General features: G+C 41.8%; 1 protein-coding gene across 1 annotated transcript in view; it reads left to right on the plus strand.

Moving 5' to 3' along the window:
* Positions 1-499: 499 nt before the first annotated feature.
* Positions 500-24,335, plus strand: part of cacng3b (calcium channel, voltage-dependent, gamma subunit 3b) — a 34,768-nt gene continuing 10,932 nt past the window's right edge. The window contains exons 1-2 of the mRNA XM_085158148.1: positions 500-2,527; positions 23,239-23,322. Coding sequence (XP_085014274.1) covers positions 2,311-2,527; positions 23,239-23,322 — 301 coding nt within the window. The 5' untranslated portion in view covers positions 500-2,310. The remainder of the gene's footprint in view (positions 2,528-23,238; positions 23,323-24,335) is intronic.

Below are 24,335 nucleotides of genomic sequence, written 5' to 3' on the forward strand. Positions count from 1 at the left end.
TTTATCTGTAATCCTTCTCCCCCCGCTCTCTGTGCTCTGTGCTCACTTTTCTGTCTCTCTGTTTTTGATTGTTTTAATTCCTCAGCCTTTAATAGAGTCAGGGAATCAGTCAGTGAGCTGTGGCACCTAAACACTTAAGTGGATGGATGGATGGGCTCCAGAAAAGAAGCCACGTTTCCATTCCTTGCGGTTTAGGCAGGCTACAGCAAGCTTTAAAACCCCCTCTGATTTCCATATGTACACATGTTACTCAGGTATACACCTATGATACTTGCACCCCCGGTCACGCGCACACGCACTCCGGTGTGTTAAGTGAAGTATGAAGAGCAGACCGCCTCGTGTGGAATCCTCGCTGAAGTGGAGTCATTAAAAACGGTCCGTGGCTCTTTAAGTGGCGTCTGTGCTTCTCTCCAGAGCGCGATTCTCCATGCATCGCTTGCCAATCTCTCTCCCTCTCTCTCTTTTCTAACTAATCAGTGCGGCGCAGGAGCTGCTGGCGCCGCGGCTAGCGGAGGAGAGAGGAGAAAACAGAAAAACAGAGAGGGGAGGAGGAGGAGGGGGATGACGCTGCGTTTCAAATGAGCACCAAGGACAGCAAGCCACAAAACTACACGCAACCCTGCCTTTGAACACATGAAGTTCGTTTTATTGTGCTATCACAAATTATTCCCTTTTATTCTTCGTGTGTGTGTGTGTGTGTGTGTGTGTGTGTGTGTGTGTGTGTGTGGACAGCTCAATATCTACTCACAGTGAAACGTGGTCAAATCAAAGCCCAGCGTGCTTTGATCTGTCCTGATCACCGCTGTATGTGTGGCACTAATGACCTGCCATACATACCCTCTGTTAACTCTCTACTGCGGGGTCTATTCCTGCTACCCAGCCGGGTCGCGCAGACGTGGGAATACTTTTGAACCAGTGTGTGTTTGTGTTTCAAGTGAAACTGGCTTGGCTTTATAGAGAAGGTGGTGGGCGGGACTTGCAGCAGTGAAGGCACACTATTAGCTCCCGAAGGGCTCTTTCACCGGGGAACCCAATCCCAGCCGACTGCCTCTGCCTCGGGCGGAGTTTGAGGAGACCCGCGGTTAATTTTAGTTTGTGTTGGTTGGACGGAGAGGAGGAGGAGGAGGAAGGAGAAGAAGAGGAGGACGAAGTGGAGGAGGCGACGGCTGTCTTCTTCTTCTTGTTGTTGTTGTTTTTATTTTTTATTTTTTATTATTTGTCGCCTACCAGCAGGCACGTTTCTTGGGAGCAAACGCAAGCGGGTGTAACTGTCGTCGGTCGGTGTGTCCCGGTTGCGGTTCTACACTGACTTCTATGGAGGATAAATCTGATTAATCCTTTCTTGTTGTGCTTTTTGGACCAACTTAACTTGTATAGAGCATTTCACCGGATACGGTTTGGACTAGTGTCTAAAGCCCGTACATTGGTCATCCAGGGAGATAAAACATGTCACTGTGTCAACAGCTGGAGCGGAAAACACGCGATGGATGTCGGTCAGTCTCCGCTTCGTAGATAACACATGGTCTTTATTCACCGTTCTTGCATTCATTCATTCACTGGAAGGGAAGGTGAACAGACGCTGGCCTGCTGTCAGAGACACTGTGGGAAGAGGAGAACCGGTCACAGAAGCGGTGAGTGATGCTTTAGTACAGATTCACGCTGCGGGGGTGACATCGCTACAGACAAAATGATCCCCTGTTTTGCTGTTTTAAAGATGGAGTCCCCCTACACAGACCCTGGCTGCTAATGCTTCACAGATTAATAAGTTAAGAAGGAAAGCAGACGGAGAGGCGAATACAAGAAGCTCTCCCCTAACCCCGGGACGAATAACACGGCAGGATGCGTTACCGCCGTTAACTTTTACTCTGAGTGAGTGTGGGCAGTGCCAGCAGTTGGGGACGACCGTTGGCCGTTAATCCTACGCTGTGTGGGTGCGTGCACGCGCCTCTGTATGTGGACGGTGATGGTGAGAACCGGTTTTTGATGCGCGAGAAAGTGACGTGCCGCTCTCCTACCTTCCCGCCCTTTGCCACGAGCCTCAAGTCAACTCAGCGAACCAGGCAGCCGGGTCCAGCTTCATTTCTCTCTCCATAGCCTCCTCACAAACTCGCCACCTTTACCCACCTTCCCCGTGTTGTTGTTGTTATTGCTCTTATTATTTATTTGAGCGCGTGTCCCTCACTCTGACTCTCCAAGTCTCGCGGGATATAAAGGAAATAAAAGGGGTGAATCTAAAAGAGCGGAGGGGAAAAGGAAAGGAAACACACACACACACACGAAAACAGATTAAGACGAACAGGAGCCGCATATATGAAGATGCTGATGTGTGACCGCGGCGTCCAGATGCTCGTGACGACGGTGGGCGCGTTCGCCGCCTTCAGCCTCATGACCATCGCCGTCGGTACCGACTACTGGCTGTACTCGCGCGGGGTGTGCCGCGTGAAGAGCAGCGGCGACAACGACACGAGCCGCAAGAACGAGGAGGTGATGACGCACTCCGGCCTCTGGCGAACCTGCTGTCTGGAAGGTACGTGATCAGTCTGACTGGCTGCCTGTCTGTCTCTCCTCTCTCTGCTTCTGGCCGGCGCGTGTGTGTTTGTGTGTGTGAGTGCTCGTGCGTGTAGCTGTTTCCACACGCACACGCCCTGTCTCCCCTACTGTCTGCCTTTTAATACCAGAGGAGGTTTGTGTGTTTGCCTATGAGAGTGTGACAGCAGCCTATAATCCCTGTAACTCACTTCTTAAGCTGCTCTTCTCGACTTCACCCTCCACCGCAGAATAGATCGCAACTGAGTAGATGTGGCTGTCATCACGCTGCATAGCTCTGGGTAGAAATAAAGCACTAACAGGGGCAAACAGAGCGTTATTAGCCAGGCATCTGCACCACTACCATGAACCAGGCATGTGCACCCTGGCACCACCACAGTAATGATGGGAAAGGTTTTTCCTTTGAAGGTGGATTGCACTGTTGCTCCAGATTAGAGGAAAAATAGAAGAAGCTTGTTTTGGCCTGAATGGCGCTGGAACTGGGTGTGAATTTGGCGAGCACCTGTTGATTATGGAACCAAAGGCAATGGTGGTTCACTGAATTCTTGCCAGAGAGTTTTTGCATGGGCTCTCAGCATCCAGGCCATTCGGGAGTTTTGAAAGAAAGTGATTGGATTTCTAAATTTCATGAAAATGTTTCACCTTTCAGTTCTGGTTCAGCCCAGAGCCCTTGAGTAAGTCAGAGTCCTATCAGCCAGGTGTTGTAGCATTGAAATAGTTCCTGCAAGTGCTTAGCTGGCAGTTGGACTGTGTGCTAATAACATACAGCATTGTTTTTTAACTCCTCAAACTGTGCTTCTGTAACTCTGTAACGAAGCTAGCGTATGTTGCTAACTTTCAGAAATACTGCGAGGCCCCATGATCTGTACTCTTCCATTCAATGGCTCTGGATCGTTCCAAGTACAAAACTCTTAAACACAAGTTAAGTAACATAAAATATGCTGTGCAGTGCAGCGAGGATGCTCAGATCTCTACACTGGAGAAACCAAAGAGCCACTCCATAAACTCACCACAAAACATAGAAGAGCCACCCTGACAGGACAAGACTCAGCAGTACATCTGCATCTAAAGGACAAAGGTCACTCTTTTGAGGATGCCAATGTTCACATTATGGACAGAGAAGACAGATTGTTTAAAAGAGGAGTGAGAGAGGCCATCTATGTCCACTGTGAACAACCATCCTTGAACAGAGGGCCACACCAGGCATTGAAGAGAAGTTGGTCTTTCCACTGAATCCAGACTTCTTGACTCTTATATGTAGAGCAGGGGGGTCCAACTCCAGTCCTCGAGAGCTACCGTCCTGCAGCTTTTAGACACATTCTTGTTCCGACACACCTGAATCAAATGAATGGCTTGTTATCAGGCCTTTGCCAAATTTGATGGCATGCTGAAGAGGTGACAACCATTTGATTCAGCTGTGTTGGAGTAGGGATACATCAAAAAGCTGCAGGACAGTAGCTCTCGAGGACTGGAGTTGGACACGCCTGATCTAGTGTGTATTTCATAGGCCAGGGGTGGGCAACTCCAGGCCTCGAGGGCCGGTGTCCCTGCAGGTTTTAGATGTGTCCTTGAACCAACACAGCTGATTTAAATGGCTAAATTAGCTCCTCAACATGTCCTGAAGTTCTCCAGAGGCCTGGTAATGAACTAATCATGTGATCAAGGTGTATTGACCCAAGGTGAGATCTAAAACCTGCAGGACACCGGCCCTCGGGGCCTGGAATTGCCCACCCCTGTCATAGGCTGTAGCATTGACCTTGATGACATGGGGCAGCTGTTGGATTTCCCCTTTGCATTAGTGACACGTTAGACTTCATCTTCATGGCGATGCAGTGAACTTTACAATTCACAAGCAATCTACATTTAGATAATGGGGAACTCCCAATACTCCAAAAGCCAGATAAACATATTTCCCATTCGACAAAACACAGGAGGAATAATGTCAGTGACAATCAGCTACTACATCACTGAAAAAGAAGTCAGATGACTCTTCTTTGTGTGACACTGACCAACATTTGACTGATGTAACAGTATCACACAAATTCATATTGAACATTTAGATATCAGCGGTTTAAATAGGCTGTTTTTACGGGAATACGGGATGGCAAGCTAGGCTAACAAATGGTAAATGGCCTGTATTTATATAGCGCTTTACTAGTCCCTACGGACCCCAAAGCGCTTTACATATCCAGTCATCCACCCATTCACACACAGGTGATGGCAGCTACATTGTAGCCACAGCCACCCTGGGGCGCACTGACAGAGGCGAGGCTGCCGGACACTGGCGCCACCGGGCCCTCTGTTGGCGTTGCCTACCACCAGTAGGCAACGGGTGAAGTGTCTTGCCCAAGGACACAACAACCGAGACTGTCCAAGCCGGGGCTCGAACCGGCAACCTTCCGATTACAAGGCGAACTCCCAACTCTTGAGCCACGATTGCCCCATTAACAGCTGTTGTGTTCACTGTAGCTGGTTTACATGAGTGCCAACATGGTATGGTAATGGTAATAAGTGAAACTGTAAATGAGTGTTTGTTTGTGTGTGTTATCTTACATGTTTCCCTCACTTGTCCAAGGAAAATTTCCCCAGAGACAACAATGGCTAATCTAATCTAACATCTAATCAAACATCTAATCTAACTTCGTTATCAGCTGGAAGAATTGACAATGTCTTGAAAAAGTTTTGGTTCCAAGAATGTGACTTAGACCTTGTTATTGCCCAAAATCAGATGAAGTGAGCTAGGCCTTTAACATCTAGTCTATCATTTTGATGTATGGGTTTTTGAGACTTCTACATCAGTGTGACTGTTTTTTCTCACTGAAAAAACATAATAAATTGTACAATACATTTAAGGAAATTAATTGCCCAAAAAATGTAAAAAGCCAGATGTAGTAAATATGATTCAAATTAAAATTCATATAAATCACCTCGCTGCTTCTTACTTTTTCAAGTCCTTATTTGCAGCATTTCTCCCTTTAAAAACTCTGAGTGATTTTCTTGTTAATTTGGACTTTTTCTAGAAACTCTCAAGGCATTTGGCTGCACATCCATCGTATTTAGCACCACACAGAAGAGTGTGCCTTGATCACAGGGTTTGATTGGCTCGCTAAAGCCTTTTGGCTGTATGGATTGGCTCTTACATAGTTATTTTCTACTGAATTTGAGCACTCAAAGCCTTTTTTAATAAAGCCTCATTCACCCATTCATGCAAGTGCTTTTTCTATGCCTAAGCAGTTTTAACCTAACGTTCACATATGCCAACAGTCTGATGGATGCATCAGAGGCAACTTGGGGTTCAGTATCTTGCCCAACGATACTTCTGACATGCTGGTTGGAGCAGCCTGGGATTGACCCACCAGTGTTCCAATTAATAGACAACTGAAGTGAACTTAAAAAGGAAAAATCTGAAACTTGAACAAGGACTTTGACACTGTCAACACGTCAAAGTGTGTGTGTGTGTGTGGGGGGGGGGGTTACAGCACCAGATGGTGCAGGTATGCTGCTGTACGTTTATGCACACAGCAACACGCACATGTTATTGAATGAATAAACAGACAAATTCCAGGATATTCCCAATCCTCCACATAGGCACAGCTGTGGGAGCAGGATGCCAAGTTAACACAATGTCAGCACAATGTCAGTGCATTCACACACACACACACACACAGGCTCAGACAACGAAACATCATTTGCACATATACTCCTTCATGCACGCCTTTAACAACTGCTTTACTTAAGCGAAGAAGCTCTCTTATCTCTTTTGTCATTCTGTCCATCTTATATCCACTTAGCACAGTGGCAACACACTGGTAGCCATGCTTTTATAATTCATAGCTGCCCCATAAGCTGACAGGAAGCGGATGTGTGTACTAGCAACCTGTACTGTGTCCGACAACAGGGAGCGTGTGAGTGACTTAGACAGTAAAGTAGTGAAGCCTCATATATGCAGTGTTCTTACAGTGGAGGCGAACACACAGAGCAGTTACACATACATGATGTGCAGCATTTACAGTTTTATTTAGCAGTGAAAATGGGCACAAGGCAAAAAGAGACATTAATTAAAAGAAATATTTACTTTAAGGCAATAATTAGCATATAAGTAGTAGCGAGCAGGTAGTCTTATTCTAAAGTTTTCACTGATTTTTAAATGCAACTAACTAGGCGTAAATGCGCCTGCACATGCACGTATTCTCCGCTTCTAAATGGAACCTGTTTTGCTTTTATTTTGTGTCACATACATTATTACAGTGATGGATGCTCATTTTAAACCTGTCCAGTGGTTCAAATAATGAGGTCAGCATGTGTATAATTAATCCCCGTCTTAAGCTGCCTGAAAAAACGTTAAAAGACTAGGCCTTTTTCTGCATATAGCAAGAATTCTTGAATGGTATAGTTTTGTTTGCCTTGATTTCAGATGCACTGTATTTGTTAAAAAATAATATGCCAGCTCTTCATTGCTAAATTATAAATTAAGATTCAGGACAGTGTTTCGGTAATGCGGCCTCAATGCAAGGCATCAGCAAACTGCAATTTTAGATAAGCAAACAGCTAAAAGGAAAGCCCAAAAGAAAAGAGCAGGGAAATAGCATAATAAGCATTAACATTTAACAACAACAGCGTTCATAAAGTGAGTTCTAGAGGAATTTTTAATGGGTTGCTTGTAATTTAGCACACAGGAATGTAGAGTTCTTATAGAATTTAAATAACAGGGATGTTTTCTAGATTCTGGCATAAATACAAAGGCCTGTAAAAGGATGAATATTTACATGCACTTGCTAATACCAGATGTTAACAGGGACCAGCAGTGTGTGGTGACGTTGGGATTTCTCTAAAGAGGTGCTGCGATAGAATAAATGAGCACAAGAAAAACTCCTTTAGAGAACAGACAAAACATGAATGAAGAGAAACCACAGTGCACATGAATGAAGCAGGGGAGAGGGGTGGAGAAGAGCAGCAAGTGAAAAGTGATGGATGAGCTGCACGTGCCCTCAGTTTCAGGTGAATCTCTCGGGAGTGTGTGACCACAACGTGGATTTAGATGATCACATCGGTAACAGAATGAAGGAATAGGGTTTCAAACAGAGACGGAGGTAGCAGTGATCGCTCAGGTGGCTGCAGGAAGGAGGCGAGAAGGTTTAAAGATTCAGGTGGGGGTTGAGGATTGAAGGACAGAGTGAAAATGAGGTCACAGCATAGGGAGATAAGCATTAATTAAATATGTGGGGTGTTTGACCATGTCTGGGATAAAAGCAATCACCTGACTGAGAGGGACAGCGATAAAGACAGAGGAGGTAAGAGGAATCGTTAAGGAGGGTAATACTGAGAGAAGGGGACAGGTATATAAAAGAGAAAGAAGCAAGATGTTCAAGGAAAAAAACAAAGAGAGAGGCAAAAAAGACAAAAGAAAAGGGGAGGTGTATATTTTATGATTTATATTTTAATATCTATCCAGACATTTTTAGAGTTTGTATTTTTAAACCAAAAAAACCTTCATATGTGTCCTTTAAAAGAAAAGTCAACTACTTTTGCATGTACCCATTACCATTTGTTACCATTGCTTACGTCCTGGAAGCTCCATTTACAGGGGGAGGGGAGTGGGTATGCAAGATCATCAGGCTCTTGTGCAGTGCTCTGCAACTTAATGCAGATGGTTTTCCATGTAAATTGGTGCTGCACAAGAACTTGAAATGTATTTTGGATTAAATAACTGGTTTGCATAGCTGTGGAGAAGGTATTTTTGTTCGTTACGAACAGTAATATATACTAATACTAAACAGCAGTATTAGCATCAAAATACTAAATACAAAGAATAGCCCAACTGATCGATAAACAGGACGATATTATTGCGAGAAATATAACTCTTTGCCCAAAAAATGCGCATCAAGAAAATAACTTTCATTTATCCTCCAATAAATGAAAATTTAAAAAGTATAGAAGAAAAGGGGGAACGACACTTAAGCCATGTTATGAATGTTGACATTGCATACTTTGTCCACTAGAGGGCACTGTGCAACTTCCCTGTTTGCAACATACATGTTTGGAACGTCACAAACACAACAACCAGCTGATCAAGCAAAGTCGGGTGTATACACATAATCTATGACTTGCCACAATAGAAGATTCTTTTTAAACTGCACTGTTATGTTATCTTAGCAAGGACTCATAAATGCATGACAATTATTAGGGAAATCTTTTTTCTTCCTTTTTTATCTGCTCGAAAGAAAAAAATATCAGTCGATATATCAGATTTTTAAATGACCAAATATCTGTATGGTATTGGTCTTAGAAATGCAACTCTCGGGCTCTCGTTTAAAGTTTAATTCATGGTCTCGCAAATGTTTCTGTCTGCCTACACATTTCAGTTTGGAGAGGGGTTTTCACCCACTGCAAATGTGCTCCCATGCAATCTGAAAAAATCCTAACTAATAAATTTAAATTGACCAAATAATAATTATCTTATGCTGACTGTTAGTAACTAAATGTAGAAGAGAAGTTGCTCAATATCTCAGGGGCTGATGTCACCATGTTCCCCTTTTAGACACACCCCTGTGTATAGGAAAACTGTAGCGTGTGGTCAAAATTTTCTCCCTTTATTCACAATGTTGCTGTTAATACTGCAGTCCTTGATCCATAAAGAGACCCACATACAGGAGGAAACTGTAAATTTCCTCCTGTATGTGGGAATTTTAAAAGATGGTAGAAGAAAGCCAGATGTGGCGATGTGCAGGATAAAAGCAACATCTTGGAGAGACAGACATCATCGGGAAACAGATATTTAATCACAGCTGTGATGGAATTAATAGCACAAAAGGAGAGTTTGTACACAGCTGAAAAGCTTGGAAGAGAATGTAAAATAAAGGCTCCAGGGCTTAAAAGGAAGGAGGGTTTCAGACAGACCCGCAGGACATTTTTCTGTGTTTCTAAAGAAGGTATCAAGGGAGGGGGATAATAAGGGAAGGTAGGCTAAAGGATGAAGGGAGGAGATCTAGTAGAAGATGAAAAGTTTTACTGCATCTGGAAAGTAAAAATGATAAATCAGAGAATGTCGGGAGAGATGGACTGAAGGAAGATAGCAATTGTGCCAGTAGCTACAGGGAAGGAGGTGTAATAGAGATGCAGTTAGAAGGGAAAAAAAAACAAAACAGATTTTTGCCAAATTCCCAAGGTCAGACCTTGCAATGCTTAAGAAAAGCAAAATCTGAGATTCTACAGACCTCAGTTAGTATGTTAAATGTTAAATTTCAAACCAAACAGCATATCAGCACGAACGCCTACCACTAAATGTAAGCATGGTGGTGAAGGCATGGTGATTCAAGCTTTTTTTGCAGCCACAGGACCAGGGCACTTCGAAGTCATCGATTGGACCATGAACTCTTCTGTATACCAAAGTATTTTAGAGTCAGATGTGAGGCGACCTGTCTGACAGCTAAAGCTTGGGCAAAACTGGGTCATGCAACAAGACAGTGAGCCAAAGCACAGCAACAAATCTGCAACAGAATGGCTGAAGAAGAATCAAGGTGTTGCAGGAGGCCAGTCAAAGTCCGGACCTCAACCTACTTGAGATGCAATAGTGAGACTTTGAGAGAACTGTGCATAAACGAATGCCTGCAAATCTCAGTGAACTGAAGCAACGCGGTAAAACAGAGCGGGGCAAAAGTCTTCCACAGAGATGTGCGAGAATGATGAAGTCATAAAGAAAATCCTTACGCTAAATAACTTACTTCTGCTAAAAGCTATTGAATTATAGTCTTAGTTTTTACACCCACTGCTTTTGTATTTTGCCCCATTTTTAGGAGTAGGAGCTTCAAACTGATACATTTGGTGTATCGACTAAACCTTAAGGTCAAAGTTCAAGTTTTCTGAAAATCTTGCAAATGCAATAACTTGAGAACAAGGCGACATGGGATTTGTAAATTGTAAAATACTATAGGTGTGTCGACTTGGAAGCTGAGTGTTTTTAATTGAGTCACGATATGTAAATCCTTAGAATTGACAGAAGATGGGTCTTTTTTGTTCTTTAACCATGACTCTAAGTCTAGCATGCATATATTTGTCTTTCATTACATGTCATATGTATAGAAAAATCTTCTTTTTAATGTTTATACTTAATCAAGCCATCTTATTTTCATATCAGAACTGATGTGTGTAATTGCATGACACTGTTTTAATAATAATAATAATAATAATGTATACTTTATTGATCCTTTATTGATTCCCCCGTGGGGAAATTCCTCTCTGCATTTAACCCATTCACTCTGTGAAGCAGTTGGCAGCCATTGGGCACCCGGGGAGCAGTTTTAGACCACACGGTGTCTCCAGCCTCATGGCAGCAGTTTGTTTCAGGGCAGCTGAACAACAACATCTGAAAGGACTCGAGCCAGGCTCCGAAATCTCGAGGAAAGTCTTCCCAGAAGAGCAAAGGCTGTTGTGGCAGCACATTAATGGTCCTGGATTTAAAATGAGACATAACAATAACATGTGAGTGTAATGTTTGCTAGCTGCGTGGAGGGAATCCTGAAACAGCCATGTATGAAAGCGATAACAGATAAGAGGGAAAACTGGAATGGGATGAATTAATGTTTTGTGAATGTGAGAGAAAACTAGGCAGATTGAAGGAGGAGCGATGAGAAGATTTGAAACATGAACAGAGAGATGTTTTCGGGGGGGGGGGGGGCTTTGCTGTTTGAGTAGGGACAGACTGAAAGAAGGGGGGAAGAAGAGAGAGATAGAGAAGAGGTGTGCAACCGAGCAGAACCTGCCTCGTTCTCTTTCATCAGCCATCACCGTGGAAACTAGCCTCCTCCTCCTCCTCTTTCCCTCCCAGCTTCTCTTTCCTTCGCCTGCAAAAAGGTAATCAGAGAGAGCGAGAGAGGCAGAGGCACAGAGAGAAGGAGGAAGAGAGAGAGAAAGAAAGCGGCACAGTCACCCAGACTGAGCTGTCAGAGGCGCTCCGAGGAAACAAGCAGTCCAATTTGCTCTGCTTTTCAACTTTCTTTCCTGTCCGTTGCTCACTCCCTCCTCCTCTGTTATCTAGTTGACAAAACCATTTAAATTGTGAGTGCGTGTGTTCATGGACACGTGTGGCCAGGTTTACACAGACCACTTACATGCAGATTTTGGATCACATGCCAACTCATTGGGGTCAGCTTGCTTGGGACAAAGGCTGTCCTCCCCATAGAAACTACAAAAATGGTTATCTGTCAGATGTCTAACAAAAAAAAGACCTATGTTTGCATTTTAAAATGTTTTATAGAGACTCAAAGGGATGAGAGCTTTCCTATTGTGAAATACAAATCTAGGTATGAGGTTAGCCAGTAGTCATTCATGTATTCTGTTCAAATTACTTTGACTTTCCTTCATGCTGAGCCGTGGAGCTGACATGTTTGGCAGAGAATTTACTCATTTTGTCGGTTGGATTGCCATGCTACTCTTGGGATGGACCATAATCGCTTTGATGGTCCCCTGACTTTCCATGTACTGCCAAAATCAGGTCACAGATTTTGTCCAAAAGTAGCATGCTAGCTCACTAAATTCAGACAGTAAGCATAATGAGCAGTAACGTGGCTGTAGATGCTATCCAAAAAGGATCATATGAATTACATTTTTTGTATCCCAAATAGTTTTATGATCTACAATCTAAAAAAGCTAAATTATTTCAGTTATTTGACCAGTTTAGGTTGGATTTCAGGAGTTCCAGTTAGCCACATTTGCACCATAATCAAAGTCATGTTACTGTGTTGGGTCTTAAGCTTTTTTTTTTTGTCTTGTTCACATTTAGATACTGGAAAAACGAATGGCTCCCTGTTTTTGTTTTAATTAATCACTCGTGCTTCAATCACACAGGCCTAGAGACCAATCATCAACCTCCTGGCAACCACTGGTTGCTAGGTGAAAACAATATATTCCTTTCCTGGTTGGTTGGTGGTTGCTGAAGGTTCCTGGCTGTGTCCTGTCTTGCATTTCTGCTGCAACCAGGCACTGCTTTTTGTTTGAGGGCAAACAGTCTGGTTTCCTTCACACTTTCACGGTTGCCTATACCTCTTTGTTACCAGTTTCACTTAGAGACTGCCACCAACCTCCAGAAGCACTTTCCAACCAGTCAGACACACCAGGAATATATATTTTTCCCTAGTGAGTGGTGGTTTTCAAGGTTCAAAACGTGGATGACAGGGGTTTTGACTGATGCCCCATTCCCACAGCAATCGTTGCTAACAATATATAACTGTAGCCATTAATCAAGCCATTGATATTGCTTAAAGTTTTAAGTCATAGCGTCAAAATGGCAAAATCTAGAATTCATTATCTTGAGGCTGAATTTCAAAGGCTCTGAAGTTTGTTCAAATAGTGAACATCTAATCTAAATCAGCAACTTGCAAATTAACACAAGGATGACACCTCTAGGAAATAAAATGTGCTAGACTGTAAGTGTATGTAATTTGCTCGTCATGGATGCAATAGCTACTTTTAATGCCAGCGTACATCCTTTACAAATTCTTTTCTAATTTTCTTCTGCTTTTGAAACAAGCCTGAAGTCCAGTGTTATTCCAGACATTATGACTTTCTCCACCTGCCATTTGCTGTCTGAAGAGTCACCACAAATGCCCTTCCTTTCCACTCACCTGCATTCGCCTCATTAATGAGGCCCTGCAGTATTCATACTACCTCAGCTCACCATGTCTCACTTGCCTGTTTGTTAATCTGTGCCTTGTAGCATCCTGGCTTCCCGTTTGGGGTTTGTTTTTTTTTTACATTGTATTGTGTTTAAAAAATAATAATAACCTTGCCTGTGGTTTAGATTCACCAGATGCTTCCAAGTAAAGCTCACTTCTTGTTTTTAATCACCCATTTCACAAGTTCTGCTTTAGTTTGAACTGAAATGCAGACATATCCCCTGACCCTGACTACAAAATATTTTCCTTGCCTTGCTTTTCTTAACAGTTCTTACAATAGACTGTGTATGAAACAGTAATGTATCTGCAGTTTGAAAGGGTAAGGGCAGTGCAGGTGTGCCTTAAGTGACCTTTCTGTGAATTGCAATGCATGCAGGTTAGGAAAATGACACTTTTAGGCCTCTGTAAGCACTTTCCTGATTATGTCAATCACATCTTAGTGAATGCAACAGGATGTTAATGGTCCCCATTAGAGTCAAAAATGACATATTTTAGATTGTATTTTAAGGCAGGCCTAGCTTGTTGCTGACACATTGAGTACCCCTTAATTTATCATTCACATTAAATTCAATTAGTTTTATTTGTATAGTGCAAATCACAACTACAGTCACCTCAAGGCGTCTTGTGGTACGGTGCTATTGGGTCTTTAAGATAAGATGTCAACACTGTTGCTGCAGCATTTTTGATTAACTAAAGGCTTTTCAGGGAGTTTTTAGGACAGTTTATCACCAGCTTCAGCTTTTTTCTGCCTGTTAAAAAATTGTGTATAAATGTGCTTTTCTGCTCAACACTTGTATGGATTGTGTTATTTAAGTTATCTGTGCTTTATTGCGGGGATCTCGTACACTGAGTTTTAGTCTTTTAGTGGGTGGCCAACTTCAGTGTTGGACTCTTCTGTGAATACAGGGTTTCTGCGTGGGTGAGAGTTGGATCAAGGACAAACATCCACCTTGTGGCTCATTTGTCACAGTCATGGGGTTACGCAGACTTGTTGTTTGTATGCGTCCCCCTTTTCAACCTTTTTTTGAGGCACAAAATTTTTATTTATTTATTTAGGAGTGGATTATGTTCAATGTTCAGTATATTTTAGTTCACAAGAACTAGACTGATACGGCATTGAATAGCTGTGTTTTAATTAAAGCATTAAAATGTCCGATGCTTTGATTTGCAAATTAGATAATTTGACAATTTAATTCAGTAGCTATTATAAATAATTCTCAGGTGTGTGTGTGTGTGTGTGTGTGTCCATCTTAACAGCTCCATCTGTAACATGCTGATATTCTCCAGAGTTTTTTTTAAGGTAGTAATTATTTTTACAGTGTGTATTAAAGAATGCGTGGTATACAAGAGGGGGTGTGCAGGTTTGCGCTTATGTTCATATGTTTTATGCATAAGTGACAACAGTTGCATGCTGGGCCCTGTAGGAGAAACTCAACCACATGACTCAGATAAAACACACAAAGACGCACACGCAGGCAGACAATCATGCATACTCTGAACTCTCATTCCTGTTTGTGTCCCATAATGCTTTGCTGTGGCTGTGCCTGCAGCTGCCCTCGAGCAACTGTGACCTTTGTGAGGGAAATGCCTCCTGATAGATGCTCCCACTACGCATGTGTGTGTGCATGTGTGTGTCTCTATGTTCTATTCTTTTTTTGTTTGTGTGTGTCTGTGATCATTACCGTGCTGTTTATTAGACTGAAAAAACAATAAGCAACAGCAAATTTGAAAACACGCAGTCTCCTCCATGCACTTACACTTGACTGCCCAAGCACACACGTGCACGACTTCACAGATTAGCTGGCGTGCCAGTGTCCCCATGTTCAGATTGATGTCTGTAGCTGCTTATGATTAAAAAAAATACATATGGTAAATGATTATCTGTGTGTGAAATTGATAAAATAGCCAACTGGACTGGGGCCAGTCTACTGAATTTTATCCCACTGTCCTCAGACCTCAAAACAACCCAACTCTCCTTCTTTACTATAATGAAATTAAGCTTTTGGAAGGCAACTAATGTAGGAACATAACACCTTGTACGCAGTAGCAAATAACACTGAGAAGACCTGGCACTCTTTTCTGCTTCCCCACATTAATATAACTGCTGGAGATACAATATAACACTTGCACGAGCAATAATTGATCCAGTGTACCATCGTCAGTGCACGTACAAACTTTTCAAGCATACTAAGTAGTCCCATTATTTTAGGAGCCCCATCTAATAAAGAGAAGTAATATCCAGCTGGCAAAGGATATAATTTCACTTGTGGTATGCAGGGAAAGGATAAATGAAAGTGCTCTTTAGGAATGAGGGAAATGGTTGCCTGCTGGAGTCCCAGAAAGGTGGCCTCGGCTGTGGTTTGAAAAGAGATATTTATTAAAAGGCTATCATCCAAACGCCTTCGTGGAAAGATTTGGATGTGTGCCGGCTTGAGTAAAATCTCATGAATAGGAAAACACTTAAAGAAATGAGATGTACGTCACATTAAAAAAAATAAAAAATAGTAGCGCACTCTCCTTACATAGTGAGACAAATGTGTGGCTCTATTTTAATGATCTTATTAATCTTCTGTAACTGAGACGGAAAGATTTTCTTTCTTCTAAGCCAATTTGTTAAGCCTGAACTGAGGGGCTTTAATTTAAGCAGCCACCTGAGAGCCTCACATTGGATTTTTCTTTAAATGCCACACACCTTTGTTCATTTCCAGTGTTTGTTTTATGATTTTTTAATGTTTTACAAATGTGTCATGGTGCAGATTTGAATGTTTTGTTTTTTGCTCTTTACGAGTTGCTTCTGTGGGGAATGGCCACAGTGAATAGCTTATTAGCTTATTAACTTTTTTTGTTTCTGCTTGGCGATACTCAAACCGACCACTTCAAAAGTATTAACCGTGCAGGTTAAACTTTAGGACTACAGCAGTAGTGAGTCTAAATTACCATTTGTAGTCATTCAAATAATGTGCAGACAAGGAAAGAGACATGCATACTAGCTCCCCATGTCATTAGGCACACCTTCCAATACCAGGGATACCCTTTTGTCTTGAGAACTGACTCAAATGAACAAGGTGCTGGAAACATTCCTCGGGGATTTTGGTCCATAACATGATGGCGTCACACGGTTGCTGCGGATTTGCTGCTGCACACGCATGATGTTAATCCCCACCGTCTAAATATTTCAGCATAAATCGACTCTTCAGACTGAGCAACATTTTTCCAGTGTCCTGGTGTTTACACAGGCAGACAGTAAAATTATAAATGGCTCATGTAGCCCTAATTTTGGTGAGCATGTGTAGCCTCAGTTTTCTGTTCTTAGCTTAGACAGAAGTAGCGCGCAGTAGAGTCTGAACTGCTCCTCACTGGATATGGTCTCTTTTTGGACCGTAACCGTAGTGATGACTGTGCAGTAAAATCTCTGAATTTGGATTGTTGATGCTGTCTGCCACATTCAGTTACTTTAATCAACTTTCCTCCCCATTCATAGTCTTGCTTTGAATGTCAAAGTTCAAAGGTGGTCTTCACTATTTCTGCATGCCTAAATGCATCGAGTGCTGCCGTGTGTGTGTGTGTGTGTGTGTGTGTGTGAGAGAGAGAGAGAGAGCGAGAGAGAGAGAGAGAGAGAGAGAGAAGCGAGTGTGGGATCATAGGCTGGTTTTGACACTTGACATAAGTGTTTGTGACAACTGACTCACTTACTGATACAGCATTTGGAGGTACATCACTGAAACATCACTGTAGGCTAAAAATATGTGACTCATATAGCCCCATGCACACACACACACACACACGTTTTAGTTACAGTAACAGGGCCAGACAGCGTGTTTGACTGACAGAGATCCACATCGAGATTGTCTGACAGCTACCTGCTCCCCAGTTTGGATCCTTGTTTTAGTACTCTCCACTGCAATAAAATGTGTACAACACATACTTGTTTGCTTAGTGCTTGACAGGGTGACGTGGAAAGTGTGAAATATTAGACATGACAGCTTCAGTATTTGAGCGTCCGAGTCCTCATGTGCCAAAATTTTGGAATCACTCTGGAATCACCATGTGTTTTGATTATTTACTTTCCTGTTGGAGACTGGCTCAACGTCCTCCCCCTTCATTATTACTGCATCATTAAAAAAGCAGGTAGTGAAGTACACATTTAGAGACACACCAGCACTACTCATCCACAGTACACGCAGTACTTAATTCTTCCTGTTATTCTAAAGTTTTGGAATAAAGTGTTCATCCCTTATTTTGAGCATGTTTGGAAATTACAACCAGAGAAGTCCTGGATCAGCTCCAAAAGCAATAAATCTGTGTTCTCAGCTGTGTATTCATTCAGTCGAATAAAAATCTCAACAAGACAGATCTTTGGTGAAGATGAAGCATACCTCTTACTACAAGGATGACAGTGTTATATGTTTTTGATAGATGCTACAAATCTCACAGAGAAATTCACAACATTCTGAGTGTGTGTTAATCCCGCTCGCTTGCATATTTTCAGTCAGAAGCTCACAGTCCATTTGTTTCTCCTGAAGGCATAAATCTTTAAAAACAGCAGTGCAACCAGACAGCAGACCGTTAGCACATTTTGACCCAAGCGGAAACCACCAAGCGATATCCCTTAAGAAGCAGTTTGTGTAATAGCTGCTGGATGATACCTCTAAAAATAGATCTCGCACTCCAATACTGAATTTTAACAGCATGCTTTGAGAAATATGATCTGTAGTTTGTTTATTTATTTATTTTAGCCGCTTCGGCTGACTGATCGATCAGCTTGTTCCATAGAGTCTACAATTCAGAAGGATTGCTCGTCCTTCCACAGTATTGCACAGTACTTAATCAAACTTATTCACAGTGATCATCCAATGGGTCTTCATCCAAATTGTGCAAAAGGTCATATTTGTAATATGAATTTAGGCAGTAACCTGTGATTTTTAAAATATATGGTGTTGTGCTTTTTTGCTGCTGCTGGATTCCTGACAAACTTTTCCATAAATCCGAGCACAGATCAGATCACTAGTACATTATTGGCTTGCATTACATCAAGAATAGGGATTATTTTCAACTGAAGTTATAATTGACTAATCCATTTAAGGTAGCCACCACAGCAGTACCATAACATTATAAATGGTCTACTTATACAAATAGCACTACAAATAGGACTACTTCCTGTCCTCTGTGGTGAAGTTTCATATCGATCACAGCTTAGCAAACATTCTTTATTAATCGCAGCATGTTCACATTTTGTGCATGGTGTCACGTTTTGAAGATATATTAGATATTTAGCGATGTGATGGCAACTTCAACTAACCTGAAGGTCCAGCACACGAGTCTTGAAGTTATTTTTAGCAGATGTCTTTGTTTTTTAAAATGGATAGTGTGACATCATGTACAAAAACAAAGTGTGTGTGTGTGTGTGTGTATGTGTGCACATCTGCTTTTTAACTGTGTTTTCTCAGTTGTGATTTCGATTCTTTGTCCCAGAGAGAGATAAAAGCGGTCATCTATCTATGTTCCCTCCTCCCACATGTCCGTGAGCCAGGCTATTTTTGTTTTTGTTGTTATTTATTTCCGCTTTGCTTCAGAGAAAGAAAGAAATCTTTATTATAAGAGAATTAACCTAAATGTCTTCCAGCTCTTCATAGGGGTATATTTGAAAATCTACCCAGCACAAAATTGATTGCAGACAACATGTTATCAGCCTGTGTCATCTGGTAGCATTGAATAAAGCCGATATCAGCCAATATATTGGTACATCCCCAATTTTATTGTGCCGTTCAGTGCCCTATTCATCATAATGGTTTGATCCAAATCTGTTCACTTAAAAAGGCTGGAGCTATAATGAATTGCCCAGCCGCCTGACACAAAGCAGCTCTGACTGATGACGCTTTACAGCATCAGCAGCCGATTTTCCGGTTACCTTCCACTCCACCTGTAACATCCATGTAAACCATCCGCATTAATCATTTTTATTTCTCACTGTCAACAAACTCATCCAGTGTGCCTAAATCCCAAAAAGGAAAATATTTTATTACTGCCATAAAAACATATGGCATAGAACAAATTGCTGAGTCACACCACTGAGGACACGGTCTTTCCCAATTACACCACTGATCTAAAGTACTAAAGATAGATGGCCATGTACTTCTACATGAGTAACTGTATTGTTAGGAAATTTGTTTTTTAAGTGGCATTTGGTGATATTATCAAAGTCCTTCCTGAAGCAAGTCTCACCATTTGGCAGCTATCTTTGCAATACACAGGCAGATAGTTCGGTCATTATCTAAGTGAATGGGGAGAAAGCTTTAATCCCAGTGCTCACTAGGACACGAAGAGTCACCGGTCCAAGCTGAAAAAAATGCTGCTGACATGATCAGCGGCTACTCCCACCAGACCACTGAGTAATATAATGCATCCATCACTTTATGGATACAGTAAACCAAGAAAACTCATATATACTCGCCTGCATCATTACTACATTAATAATGGACACGGCTTCATTGGTTAGGCAGAAAAATGCAATTTAATAATCTTACAAATCAAAAAGTTGAACAGAATACAGTGTGTACTTTCTTGGTGGATTGAGGGCACCTTGAAAATGTCACAATAAATCATTGACAGCGCTGTGAATTCTTTATTACAGAAAAACAGTGCCGGTTCACGTGTTTCCTGGTTCCAAAAAAACATGGTTCGGGGCAGCTGATTGACTCTTTATGGTTGGGACAGTCGCCATGTGTGGAGTTTTGGAATTCTCCCTTCGGTTTCAATTCAAGCATTTGAATATCTCAGTGATTACCTGGGTGCCAGTAAGCCTGTTGGTTATGCACATAATTCTGAATATCTTCTTGCTTGATTCATTAATACATGATTTGAATTATAAAATGTAAGCTATGCTTGTTTTGGTTATCAAAGACTATATACTATATACTGCAACTCGGTGTACTGCGACTCGTTGATTAAAAATATTATGCATTTTATCTTAGCTGTTTAATGCGTAGGTGGCTATAAAAATAGTTTTTGATAAACAAGGCCTCAGTAGAGGCCAGCTGGTGACCCCTGGCAATCTCTAGTTGCTAAGGAAAAATGTGTGTTCTCCAACAGGTTGGAAAGTGGGTGCTCCAAATTCCTGGTTGCAAAGAAAGTGCTCCATCATTTACCTTCTTGTTACTGCTTTGTTTGCTAGCAGATTGCTGCCTTCAAAGATTCATTAACTAGAAGCTGGGCAGTGGTGACACCTGGAAAAACATGCTTTAGGCAAGCAGGGTAACCTGCTATCAACCAAAGCAATTTGGTGTAGCATGGTACCTCTTTTCAACCAATTATAACTAGCAACTGCCAGAAACTCTCCAACTAGTCGTGGAACGCACATTTTTGTCCAGCGAGCAATGGTTGCTGGAGATTCACTAAAGAGTCTCCGGAATTCTGTGAGTGGAGCCTAAATTATAATCTTCAAATTGCCAGCTGTAGTATTTTCCCAGCAATGGGTTGTGTGATCTGGAAATACAAAAGCTTATTTTGCTCATACTCAACACTGTCAAACAGGATGGAGGCTGGTGAGGGGAGCAGAAAAAGGGCTCGGTGTATAGGAGAAAATTCAAACCACCAAATAGTTTCTGTTGAAGTATGTATTTGTGGACGTGTTGCACTTTGGATTAAGAGGGTGTGCTGAGGTGATAGTATGCATACATTTGTGGTGGTATATTGCCTTAAGAATGATGTATAACAAAGTTTGATTCACGTGTTTTTTGCAGATGATTATCTTAATAAATGGAGATATAAAAGACTATAAAAGTCAATCAGTTTCACAGTCAGATGTTAGTTTCCATCCCCTACTGCATGAGTTGGATGAATCAATTTATGAATGACTTTCTGAGTGTGGGTGCTGGAAAAAGCCTCTTCATGTGCAAAGAAGCAATTAGCTCGAGTCGTTTATTTTGTTCATTGCCAGCCTCTATCCTCCTATTTCTCTCTAATTCTCCCGTGCCGTTTTACCACCAAACCTCTTTCAGCCCGCACTTCCTCTCTCTTCATCCTTCTTCATCTCTCTTTCTCTGCTGCTCCCCTTCATCCCTCCTCAGTGTCGCTCTCTTTCATAGCCCCCGTGGTGTTGACCATGTGTGAATGGGACTGAATGATGGGTGGGAAGGAGGCTGCATGCAGTGTAGTTTCACACGGGCGTGCACGTGCATGCACATAGAAACACGGTCCTACACGAGCGCGCACACACAGAGTTTACTGGTGGGTGTGTTTGTGTGTCTCTGTGAGTCGGTGTGTTGAGGAGGATGAGTCACTCTCTGCATGAAACGCGCACACACTCTCAGTCACACATGGACGAACCAGCATGCACTCATATAAGCAATCTAAATACACGGGGCTTTTATTTGCATGCATGATTGATAGTGTTCATGTATCATTTTAATGAGCTCGGTGCGCGTGTGTGTTCATTTGATGTCTTTACTTTAGCCGTTGTGCATTTTTGTCTTTTACATTGAAACGGTGTGCGTTTGTGCGTGCTGGGTGTGATAAGGCTTTTCATTAGTGTTTCCCATACACAGCCTGAAGGCTACAGCTCTGCCCTGCATCATCTATCATCTCTCTCTCTCTGCCTGTCGATATACTTTCACATCTGCTTACAGGAAGTGCACATGCTCCATCTCCCAAAATTTATATTGGATGTCAAGTCAGTCAAATAATGTGACCATTGGCAATGACATTTACGCTTTCAAGAAGAAGTGGTTAAAAATGATAGAAAGCAGTTGTTGAAAAGGTTATCCTAACCTTGTGCTGACCCTCACTGTATGCTCCTGCTATGCTGTTGATACCTGGTCAGCACATGTACACCTGTGACTGATGGGAATGTGCATCAAATAGTGAGTGTGTGGATAGAATAAAGGGTCCTATTAATGTGTGTGAGAATATACAGCAAAAGATGCTTGGGATAATTTAGGTCTGACTCCTTGTAAGCCTGTAAGACTCTCAGTAGTAGGATGTGTGTGGGCTGAGCAGATGGTGGTGCAGAGCTAAGCAGCATCTTCAGGGTAAGCTGCTAAGTAGTTTGTGAAATACATTTGCTGGAACACTACTAAACAGTGACATCACTCTTTTCTCTTCTAAATATACCTCTGACAACATGTGTGTGCGTACATAGAATTTAGTTTTGCCTCTTTGCACCACCACAGTCAAATAATCAAGAGGTAACCTGATTTAGATGTAGTTCAAGGAGTTTTTAACATGAGCATCACATTAACTGAGCCATTTTTAAACACAGTCCCACATTTTTAAGAGGCTCAAAAGTAATTGAACAACTGACTGACTAGAATCGTGTCCAGGTGAGGCCTGTTCTCTCACTATGCCATGACAAATGAGGCTTATAAAAGATCTGATCTTAAAAGAAAAGATCCTACCAACCTTTCAGAGAAACAGCAAACATTTAGAAGTGGTCAAATAAACAATCTGGTACATTCTTTAAAAGGAGCACTGAGCAGCTCAGCAACACCAAAAGACTAAAAAAATACAACTAAAAACCATGTTGACAGAATTATTTCCATGGATAAAAAAACAACATCTGACCAAGTCAAGAACACTTGAGGAGGTGTGTACAATCAATCAAAACTCTATAATGCCTTAATGAATCAAAAATACAGAGGGTTTACAAGGTGCAATCCACTAGTCACACTTGGGCTTTTACAGAAAACATCTTTAACTTGTACTAGTAAGATTAGAAAAGTGTGGAGAAGAAGAAAAAGGGAGAAACAGCATGATCTGAACAATATCGCATCATCTGTCAAACGTGGTGGGCATCTGTGGCGAATGATACACGCGGCAGGATGAATTGTAGAGTGTGCAGGGCTATACTCTCTGCTTATATTCAGAAAGATGCTGCAGAACTGATCGGACAGTACCACAGAGTTGCCCGTGTATATGAGATACATCCGAAAATGAGTATTTATCAAACAAAACAACTTTTCATGTCTGTGTTGTTCAAAATAAACTACTACTATACTATCTAAACTGATGTGTGTTTCTTCTCCAGGAACATTCAGAGGTGTGTGTAAGAAAATTGATCACTTCCCAGAAGATGCTGACTATGAAGCAGACGCAGCTGAATACCTCCTACGTGAGTCTGATATGAGCACACACTGCACTGTGCATTCACAACTAGGCTTTTACTGGCCAGTGTTACCATATTTAGAGTAGAACTGTCTGACTATTAACTAAACTTGTTTTTTTTGTTATTTCAACACATCGTATGTTCCCAAGCGATGTAAAGCCAATTCCATTGTTAGGTGTGTGACAACAATGTTTCATATCGGCTTGAAATGAGAATCATTTTGTAAAGTCTGCTTTAGAAACAGCACACAAGCATGATGTGGGTGTGAGGCAATCATGAACATTACTGTGCCCCCCTCTCTAGCCCCATCTGCAGGACAAACTACAGGGGTAGTATGGTTAAGGATCACAAAGTTAGTTCCATCCACTATTTTGTAGTAGCAACTTAAGACTAATGTAGAGGAAAGAGTACAGAACAATGGCTTTTTTTAATTAAATGTAACTAATTAAAAATCACAAAACACTGACAGTTAATCTTTCTTCTAGGAGTGGGATATTCCCACTAACCTTTTTTCTCTGGGGAAGAGAAAGCAGTAGTCTGTAAGCAGCTGAACACTGGAGGTGTTACAAATACAGTTAAAATAACACCAGTTAGTTATTTTGTCATTTCTTGTATGGAGCACTGTTTAGGCGTTTAACAGCTCACCTTATGTGCACAGTACTTATGCATACTGTTTTGATTACAGTTAAAAGGCATGTGATTGAACCCCTGAAGGTTTTCCTTTGATGGTGGCCTGCTACTTTGCCTCGCCACACAAACTTGCACTGAAATATTCCAGCTATCACATTATTGTTAGGCAATAAACCTCTAATCCTGCCTTAACCATTAAATAGGTCTCTTGAGACTACAAATCTGCTTGGCAAGACAAGGTCAAGGCCAAGAGCAGCATTCACCTTGCATGCTTTTTTGACTGCAGGAGAAACCTGAGTGTGAGCATGAAGAAAACAATCAAACTCCATGGAGCATGTCCCTTTACTGGTTTGAAACCAGTACTCTCTTGCTGTGAGGCAAAAGTTAGC

The sequence above is a fragment of the Neolamprologus multifasciatus genome, chromosome 4 (genome assembly GCF_963576455.1).
Source record: "Neolamprologus multifasciatus chromosome 4, fNeoMul1.2, whole genome shotgun sequence".
NCBI lineage: Eukaryota > Metazoa > Chordata > Actinopteri > Cichliformes > Cichlidae > Neolamprologus > Neolamprologus multifasciatus.